At 35.3% G+C, this 9,758-nt stretch overlaps 1 protein-coding gene and 1 long non-coding RNA gene across 3 annotated transcripts; both read left to right on the top strand.

Annotated features, from left to right (window-relative positions):
• The first annotated feature begins 1,271 nt into the window (after positions 1–1,271).
• Positions 1,272–1,975, top strand: LOC135729811 (uncharacterized). 2 transcript variants are annotated; one of them, XR_010525765.2, is made up of 3 exons: positions 1,272–1,476; positions 1,717–1,810; positions 1,936–1,975. It is a non-coding gene; the product is annotated as an uncharacterized lncRNA (long non-coding RNA). The 2 variants fall into 2 exon arrangements; XR_012337667.1 differs by lacking the exon at positions 1,936–1,975 and having other exon boundaries at positions 1,717–1,811.
• A 1,205-nt stretch (positions 1,976–3,180) lies between these two features.
• LOC135729816 (G2/M phase-specific E3 ubiquitin-protein ligase-like) lies at positions 3,181–9,490 on the top strand. Its single transcript, XM_065247683.2, has 10 exons — positions 3,181–3,458; positions 4,135–4,288; positions 4,422–4,494; positions 4,704–5,058; positions 5,328–5,423; positions 6,634–6,947; positions 7,300–7,481; positions 7,602–7,771; positions 8,288–8,502; positions 8,980–9,490. Exons 1-10 carry the CDS (start codon positions 3,412–3,414, stop codon positions 9,210–9,212), a joined length of 1,839 nt encoding a protein of 612 aa, XP_065103755.1. The 5' UTR covers positions 3,181–3,411; the 3' UTR covers positions 9,213–9,490.
• Positions 9,491–9,758: the final 268 nt, after the last annotated feature.

Raw genomic sequence — 9,758 nt, 5'->3', positions numbered from 1 at the left:
TCTCTCTCTCTCTCTCAGAATACATGTTATCTTTATATTGTTTTCTGCCTAGGCAACATGTGGGCATTAATTGAATGGAAAGAACTGGAAGCATCTCTTGACATTGTCAAGCGAAAAGACATTCTTCAAAGCGGTGTAGTTCATGAGGGGGATGTCGTTGATGTTAAATATGAAGATGAAAGCTCTCCAGCAATTGTTCTCAAGCTGAGTGGTAAATGTATTTTTTATTTAGCAAATGCTTTTAATCAAAAGAAGATAGCTATTTAAAAAATATATAGGAAATTTGACAATTAGGGTTAGACAAGTAAACGAGTATATACATATTTAGATTTAAATTCTTTTTATGCTCCTATAAACTGTAGCTATGTAACCTGAATCTAAACTATTCCTTTTAAATAACAAACCTTCTCCTGTACAGAAAATAAGGACAAGCTACTGAAATGTTTACATCAGATAGAGTTAGAGAGGAAGCAGAAAGAGGAGTGCAAGCTGCCTGAAAAGAGAGCTGTTAAAAGGAAGCAAATATTTAGTCCAGAAAATAGTCCAACATCAAGTCCAGAAAAGAGACCTAAAAAAGTACATTTTAACTTCCGGATAATATCCATTTATCCTTATATTTGTTTGACAATTGCATGCTACTGATGTTATCAAACTTTATATTTTGTCTCTTAATTAGGGGGGAAAATCACAAAAAGACACACTGTTGTTTAATAAAATACAGGAAAAAAACTATGAAAATAACACAATAAATGATATGAGAAGGGAGATCAAGGCCCTCAGAACAGAGAATCAGGAGCTAAAGGCCCTGAACTTTAAGCTACAAAAAGGTAGGCTATATATACACATGTTAGCATTTTTTTCTTTGCTTTTAAGATATGTATTACAGAGTTTTTTTAAACATTCGATTCTATTTATTCAACATTAGAGATTATTAACAGATTTGATGAGGTGCTACCTAAAAGCAGTGTAAACAAGCACGCTGCACCAACCAGCAACATAACAGTTGCGGCTTGTTCTGCCCTTCAACCAACCAATTCAGATCTCAGATCTTCTGAACAGGAACATGTGAGAAATTTATTTTTAAATAACCTTTTCAAAACACTTTGAATTTTGTGATTATGTAAAGCATAAGTTTATACTGAAAAATAAGTACATTATACGTATAAAGTGCAGATTTCAAGAAATGTATGCAATTCTACCTTAAAACATGCTTTACTAATTTTACCTGCTATATTATAATAAATGTGTTTTTTGTACAGGTCGAAATCCACAAAAAATTAAACATCAGGAAAGAGACGTTCCAAGCATGTGGAAGAGGAGGCACATCATGGTCAGCCATGGTTAAAGATTTAGCTGTGGCTGTTTTTGGAAGAGGCACACTGGCAACACACAGCCTATCTGGAAAAATTGGAAATGCCAATAAAGATTCACAAGCCAAGCCTCCATTAGACCCAGTAAAAGTCGAGCTTGTTTTAGGTATAAAAATGTTTTTTTATCTTTTTTGTTTTATATTGTTTTTTATATATTTGTATGTTTGCTCTAACAGCAAACTCTTAATGGATTCTGCCAATATCATTATCTCATTATATCTCATTATTTTATTACATTTTTGATGGAAGTGGCGTTTAGCGGCTTTTAAATCTAAGCTCTTCAAATGTCTCTGGATATTACTATTTTGTTCTCACACTGAAGTTGTTGCTGTAATTTCTCTTTCAGACACTGTTCAGAAGAAATTTCCAGAAACTCCACGGAAGTTTCTTAGGGCTTCTTTACGAGAAAAAATGAACGATGAACACAAACTCGTAAACAGGTTTCACATTCTGAATAGATCGTTTCCTTTTCAAGCATTATTAATTACACATTTTGTACAACTGTATAAAAGCATAAATGTGTGTGTACATGTATTATAGGTCTATTTATCTTTCACTTTCTTAGGCAACAAAAAAGGGACTGTGTTACAATGCAATACTGAGAGGTGAGGCTCATAAATGATGGCATTCACTTTAACATGTAATTTTATGCTGTGTTACCTATATTGTAGCTATAATGTCTCTTTATTTTTTTCTAGAGTGCAGTGTTGTTTTTGCTGTGATGGTTACAAGTTCTGTTCAGAATGTTCATCTTTATATTTTGTTATTTTCCAGACCCTTGTGTGTTAATAAATACTAATCAGTTACATTTTATGAAGTTGTTTCTCAATTCTTTTCTGGTGTGCTTAATAAATATGAGGCGCATATCCTTGACTTTAAGAAGTGTTTTGTTCGACTGGATTCTTTTAGGATTGCTGCAGAAGTCCTGTAGGATTTTAACATTAGTGGGTAGGTTTCCTGTAAGTCTTCTACAGGATTCCTGTAGGTTTCCTTTATAATTCCTACATACGTCATGCATGCTTCCTGTAGGAAACCAGCAGGAGTCCAGTAGGAAACCAGCAGGATTTCTGTAGGAACCTACAGGCTTCCTGTAGGAAACCAGCAAGAATCTTGTAGGAAACCAGCAGGATTTCTGTAGGAACCTACAGGCTTTCTGTAGGAAACCAGCAAGAATCTTGTAGGAAACCAGCAGGATTTCTGTAGGAACCTACAGGCTTCCTGTAGGAAACCAGCAAGAATCTTGTAGGAAACCAGCAGGATTTCTGTAGGAAACCTGCAGGCTTCCTGTAGGAAACCAGCAGGAGTCCAGTAGGAAACCTGCAGGCTTCCTGTAGGAAACCAGCAGGATTTCTGTAGGAAACCAGGAGAATTTCTGTAGGAACCTGCAGGATTCCTGTAGGAAACCAGCAGGAGTCTTGTAGGAAACCAGCAGGATTTCTGAAAGGAAACCAGGAGAATTTCTGTAGGAACCTGCAGGATTCCTGTAGGAAACCAGCACGAGTCTTGTAGGAAACCAGCAGGATTTCTGTAGGAACCTGCAGGAGTCTTGTAGGAAACCAGCAGGATTTCTTTAGGAACCTGCAGGAGTCTTGTAGGAAACCAGCAGGATTCCTGAAGGAAACACACAGAAGTCCTGTAGGAAACCAGTGGGAGTCCTGTAGGATCCCGCAGGAAAATGATCACGAAAATCCTGTGGGATCCTGTAGGAATGTGCAGGTATGTGGTGTGTAGGTCCTGCAGGATTTTTCCTGCAGGATTCCTGCAGGATTTTTTTGTAAGGGTATATTAATCAGAAAATGTAATTTTATACAGTGCATGGATATACATTTAATATAAATGAATATAATATATATATTTTTTAAGGTTTCAGACACAAAGCAGTTTACGTTGTGTGGCTCAGTCTTTCACCAAAGAGGTAATTCTCCTGCCAGACCATACATCGACACATGTGCCAAGGCGTGCCAAGAAAGCTTGGCTTTTTTAGCACGGACATATAAAATCTGCCTTGGAGTTTGAGTGTGACTGGGATGCCGACAAAGTTATGCAGGCAATAACAACAGCCTTCCAGCCAATTGTGGAGGGATGCAGGTAAACATTTGCTCAGTTTAGACACACATTTTGATACCCATTTTAACTTTTGCAATTTCAACATTTCATACAATACTGAGAAAGGCTGTGTGTAATTTGATAGTAGGGATGCACCGATACCGATACTGGTATCGGGTATCGGCCTCGATACCACATTTTCTAAAGTACTCGTACTCGTTAAAAGTCCCCCGATACCAGGGAACAATACCACGGTCTGAGAAATGTCTATGTTTGGGTGTGTAAGGGGTTAATGCCTCTTGTGTTGTCCAAAGAGGCAGAGTTTACAACAAACTGGAAAACTAGCCCCTTGTTTTTTTGTTAAATTATATGACTAAAGCTGTTACCTGTAAATTTAAATCATGTTTTTATTAAGTACTCGGTATCGGTATTGGCAAGTACTGAAATGCAAGTACTCGTACTCCTATTCCAAAAAAGTGGCATCGGTGCATCCCTATTTGATAGGGTATTATTGAGTGTGTGAATCATTTTTTACAGTTATTTTTGCTAGTTTGGACAACTGCAACTAACTGAGGCTGAACGGACCAAAGAAAATATTTAACATAGAATCACTTATTTAATAAAAATTTGTACAGACAAACTAAACTAAAACCTTTCCATGTACTTTTGGATAATCTTTTACAGTAGTAATGTGTAAAGTGTGCTTTCTTTTCCTCAGGTTACAAATCTTGCTGCCATGCCACAACAAACTAGTGGAGCCATCCCTGACCTCCAAACAGGCTTTAGGTGGAGACCTTGTGAAAAAACTGTTTCATCAGAAATCCATTTATGTCAGGCCTGACAAGGTCATTTTAACTGAGGAAAAAGAATCTGTAAGTAATTCTTATGATGTCAAGAAATGTGTGTACAAGTGTGTACAAAACGTACATTGTTACACTATTTTGCTGTTACTAGATTAAAGTTATTATTACTGCCATAAATGTACTTATTTGCCTCAATTGACAGTCATGTTCTGATGGAGATAGTAGCCATACAAACAGCAATGATATCATAGAAATAGCAGACCACGATATGTGTGGTAAGTACTGTAATGTCCATGCATCTACAAGTAAACTTTTTTCTTGAAATAGAATTTTGTAATTTAAACAATTTCTACATTAATATCTACCACACATAACTCATTGTTATAACTCATGTACTCTTACATGATGTAGTTGCTTACACTGTCATATAAGTTCAATGTAGCTTAATTTTAAATGTTAACACATGTTTTCCATGTTCTTCCAGTCCCTGGTAGTGTGCCTGACAAAGTTGTGGAGGCCCCATCCCTTTCCACTAATACCACTTCCATCTCCGTTGGAGATGAAGTTGTGTGGTGTATAGCCACCCAAGAAATTTGCACTGTTGCACCTAACATCTCCGATAATAACCTCACCATGTCTACTAGTACTGCTGTCATTACAATTGATGAGACTCCTACCTTTTCCGGTGGAACTTCTGCCATCTGCAGTGGCAACACCCACAGCTTGTCGATTGGTCCAACTACTAGTGCAAATAGACAAACAAGTTGCATCTCTGCTAATCACTCCACTGGGATGTCCCATGAACCCACCCAACCCAGTACATCCAGCACATCCTACAGGTACATGTTTTGGACATTCTTGTCTCTTTTCATACATTATTTTTATCTTTCTGGGCTTTATAACAATGGGCCTTATTTATAGTACAGTTTTGTATTAGAATAGTGTTACTTGACACTTAGACAATTATGTCTGTATTTTCATAAAACAATTTGAGTTATTATTCCACAAGACAATTATTTGTCATGTGGTAATTCAACAGTCTGTATGAACATTCTACATTTATACCTTAACAATGTCCATTTATAAAATATACATTTATATTTTTTAGCACATACCTTGATCTTTTTGAGGAAGAGTACATCTCTGATGACCCTGATCTCCAGGAAGCCATCTCAAGGTCCTTAGAGTCTAGCACAAGTGAGAGGTCAGTAGAACATTCAATATGTAATTTTATTACTTTGTTGTCTAGCCTAGTATCAAGTTGAATAAACAAGCCTAAATTGTTCAGAATCATATATTTATGGATAAACAATGTTTTTCTTTGTATGATAACCCATATTTTCTGTGATCTTTCTGTCAACAGTACTTTTTTAATTGATGTTGTAAAATGTCTTTGAGTGAAGATCATTTATGCTTTATATTTTATATGAATGCGTGTGAATTTTGTGGTTTGTCACTGTCTTTTTGAAAGGGTGTATTACAGTTTTTTTTCGAAATGCTAAACGACACTGAGCACAACTGGAGCTACATGTGCAAAACTCTAACTACAGTCTGCACTTCCAAAAGTCACCTGAGCACAACTCTTAACACATGACTCAAAACAGCTCAGTGCAGCCAAACGCTAAACACAACCCTCAATGAGATAACACACACTGTCACTCACAACACACTGAGAGGGAAAACACTTACATCAAACACCAATACAGAAAATACTAACTTTTTATCTTTACAGTTTCAACAATTTCAGTGACGTGATACAAAGTAATGGTTTCTTCAAAGAATGATTTATTTATTGATTTATCAAATGATTTATTCATTTTTTTTTTTTAGAACATCATAATTCTTTAAGGTAAATGAAAATTAGCAGTTTGCTTCAGTAATTTACGGAATTACAGTAATGAGAAAAAAAGGTAGAAACTAAAAGTACACGAAAGGTAATATTTTATATATGAAAAATATATATATGAAATTGGAATTTATATTTATATGAAATTGCAATCAGCAGTGTTTGAAAGGCACAAGGCTGAAATGAATTCTGTTTTGAATGTGTGGTTCAAAGTTTTGACAGCAGTGTGTTAGCATTTGAACAAAGTGCTGTAAATCCACAGTGTTTTGCAGGTTGTGGTTAAAGTCATGGGATAAGTGTGTAGAGTTTTGAAAACTGTGTTCAAGCAATGAAAAACAAACTACAGTTTGGTCCACATGAACTGCTGCTGTGCAGACTGTAGTTAGAGTTTTGCACATGTGACTCCAGTTGTGCCCACTGGCGTTTAGCAATCGAAAAAAACTAAGTATTAAATATTTCAAACAGGGGAAATATTACAATCTTGTCTTTTTTTTTTTTTTTTTTAGTTAAATGGCTGATAACTGTTAGTTATTGACTCTTAACTACATTTTATTTACTATTGTTTCAGTGATTTAAAGATAACTTTTGAAAGAATAATGGAGACCATTGCTTCTAGAGTAAATACTGATAGCATTGTACGCTTCAACATCATAAGAAGAAATGTATGGGATGGAGCATCCAGAGCAATGGGCAGATCCAATTTTTCACCTGAGAAGAAGGTAGATGTTAAGTTTACTGATGACTACGGAATATCTGAAGGAGCAGTGGACAATGGAGGGCCTACTCGGGAGTTTTTCCGACTCTGTCTTCATGAAATCAAGGACAAAATTGCCATCTTTGAGGGACCACCTAATTCTAAACTGCTTACATGCAACTCCAAAGGTACTTATAAACATACATATCAGTAAATATGTTTTTTTTAGTGTATGTTCTGTCTGAATCAAACCCATGACCTCTCATGTGCTGCTTTCGCATTGCTGTAAATGATTCAGAACCACACAAGATAGTTTGATTTTTACATTTTATAATTAAAATACTTTATCAACTGTCATTGCATTAGCAGTGCAAAGGTTGAGGATTTGATTGCTAAATAGGCTTTCTCAAATAACATTTAAATGTATTTCACTGGCAGTTTATGGTAACTAACACCGATCTCACATGCACAGATATGTGACATGGTGACACAAACATTATTTTTTTTTAAATGTGATGTATTAATTTCATTTGAAAACAGCAATGAAAGACAATACCTACTTCTATGCTGGCCAAATCATGGCAATGTCAATTGCTCATGGGGGACAGTCTCCATGTTTCCTGTCTGAACTTTTATATGAGTGTCTTCAAAAGGGCCCAGACAATGTGAAGGTCAAAATTGAACATATTACTGATGAAGAAACAAAGTCACAGCTCAAGTCGGTAGGCATATTTTGTATTGTATTTAGATGGTAATTATTAATTTTGCATACATTGAATTTGAGCGGAAAAGCTAACCGCTATATACTTTTTTTTCTTTAAATGTTATTGTAATATTTTTAGATCTTACAGGCTGAGAATGAATTACAACTACACAATGCACTAACACAGGCAGGCAACTTGATCAGTCTTGCTGGTCACAATGTTTGCGTAACACTGGAAAACAAACAAGAGACTGCTTTGGACCTGGCTCACTGGTATGTCCTCCAACGAACTCGTGCACCCTTTGAAAGGTATGTTTATATGTGAATAAAGTTTCTTCATATCATGACAGAAGATAAAAGCATAGTTTTGTTATTGAAAATACATTCTTAAAAACGGTGCTTAATAGCTAATATTAAAAATACTCATAATACTAAAAATGGTTCACTGGCTAATAATCATAGGGAACCATTTTAAGTGCCTTTATAGCACCTGTGTAGAACCGAAGTGTGCTTTGTGGAACCATAAGTGGTGCTACAGTATATCACCACTTCTGTTTTTTCATAGGTGTTATATAGCACTAAAAATTGTTTCCCTATGATTGAGCTCTTAGTGCTAGTTATCTTTTTTGTAGAGTAGAATCTTTAAGTAATTAAAAAGAAAAACTAATACAAAAAGCTGTCTTTAGTATCCCAGCTTGCTAGCATTTCAAAAGTATATGAAATTATAATTATTGACCAGTATACATTTATTTTATTAAAATAATTTTAAAACCGTAAACAGTTTTCTTATTAACTTAACTACAGATTGTAATTTGTTTCCTGTAGGTTCAGAGATGGCTTAATGTCTCTGGGTGTCCTAGATGCTCTTCGGAGATACCCTCTACAGTTGAAGTGTCTTTTTGTTAAGGGTGAAAAGGCCTTAACAGCAATTGATGTGGAGAATCTCTTCCATGTTAAATATTCCGAAAGAGGGAGTAATGCATTTCACGAAGAGAGCAGGACCCTGGCATTCTGGCAAGACTATCTTCAGGATGCTGAATGTAAGCTTGGCATTCATTTCAAACAGTGTTTCAATAGTAGAAATTTTCTAAATTGTTTGATGCATGACATTGGTAAAAATTATACAATGTGTTATATTTATGATTAAATATTTTAATGAAAGTTAGTGTTCATGTTCCATAAATACAGTACATTAAAATTACACCTAAGGTTAAGATGTATTCACTTTGGACACAGTTTAATTTAAAACTAGTATTTATTATGATCTTCACAAACTCCTGCTCCTGCTACCAGTCTGTTATTTTGCCAAGTGCCTCACTGTGTGTAATCACTGAGCTGCTGTTAGCATTGTCTATGGTATTATGAGCAACCGTTTGAAGTGTAACTACTCGGTTTTACTTGCTGTGCATCAATTTTGCATCACTCCAGTGGTTTAATACTATTTTTACACTGATAGGTGTTAAATGATGATGGTATCTTGCCAGTTAATTTTGTTATTTGCTTTTAATATTTTATAGTTGAAAACGATGTCTCTCTGGAGGATGTTCTTGTTTTCTGCACTGGATGTGATAGCATTCCAGCACTGGGTTTCTCTCCAAAGCCAAGCCTTGAGTTTATTACCAATTCCCGATTTCCAGTGGCAAATACTTGTGAAAATATACTTCGCATACCAGTTCATGCAGTTTACACTACTTTCAAATCCGACATGGATTTTGGAATACGCAATTCACCAGGATTTGGAAGAGCGTGAGGGGTAAAATTACTGAGGACTTTGACCTTGAGTTATGCCTTGATTATGCTATTGATGTTATTTCATTTTGTTATCTCCTAATATTAAAATTCTGCATTTTATGGACCAAAACACATTAAGAAGCATACAGTTAAAAAAAAGTTCTTTGTTCTGTTTAAAGATCCATTTCAAGCCATGGTTTTGTGCTCTAGTCCTCTAACCTGAACAGCCATGCTGCCCTGCTCTATTGCTCTGGCAGATTGTTGTTTTTTTCTCTTTAAAGTGTCATGCATGGTCTTCTAACAAATAAAGTGTTTCTTGTTTCTACTTTGCGTTTATTGTCCTTTAAAGACTATGCATCTCAGAGTTTAAATGTCACATTTTTTTCAACTTTTATCAGTTGAAATTCTGTACAGAGAAGGATTAAAAAAGTACAGTTTTCATAAGGGTTAAAAAACAATGTACAATGATGCATGGTATAAACAGTTTACATTGTAATAACATTCTATGGTGTATCATGTAAATAATTTTTCATTTGTAAAATTACATGACACTTAAATGTATACA

This window comes from Paramisgurnus dabryanus, chromosome 1 (assembly GCF_030506205.2).
Source record: "Paramisgurnus dabryanus chromosome 1, PD_genome_1.1, whole genome shotgun sequence".
NCBI lineage: Eukaryota > Metazoa > Chordata > Actinopteri > Cypriniformes > Cobitidae > Paramisgurnus > Paramisgurnus dabryanus.
The sequence above is the reverse complement of the archived record's forward strand: the minus strand, read 5'-3'. Positions and strand labels throughout refer to the sequence as shown.

Excerpts from the sequence above, each read along its gene's own strand:
- LOC135729816 (XM_065247683.2), top strand. The coding sequence starts at position 3,412 with ATGCAGGCAATAACAACAGCCTTCCAGCCAATTGTGGAGGGATGCAG. Across the intron at positions 5,059-5,327 it reads ACATCCAGCACATCCTACAG|CACATACCTTGATCTTTTTG; the intron begins GTACATGTTTTG and ends TATATTTTTTAG. Across the intron at positions 6,948-7,299 it reads GCTTACATGCAACTCCAAAG|CAATGAAAGACAATACCTAC; the intron begins GTACTTATAAAC and ends ATTTGAAAACAG.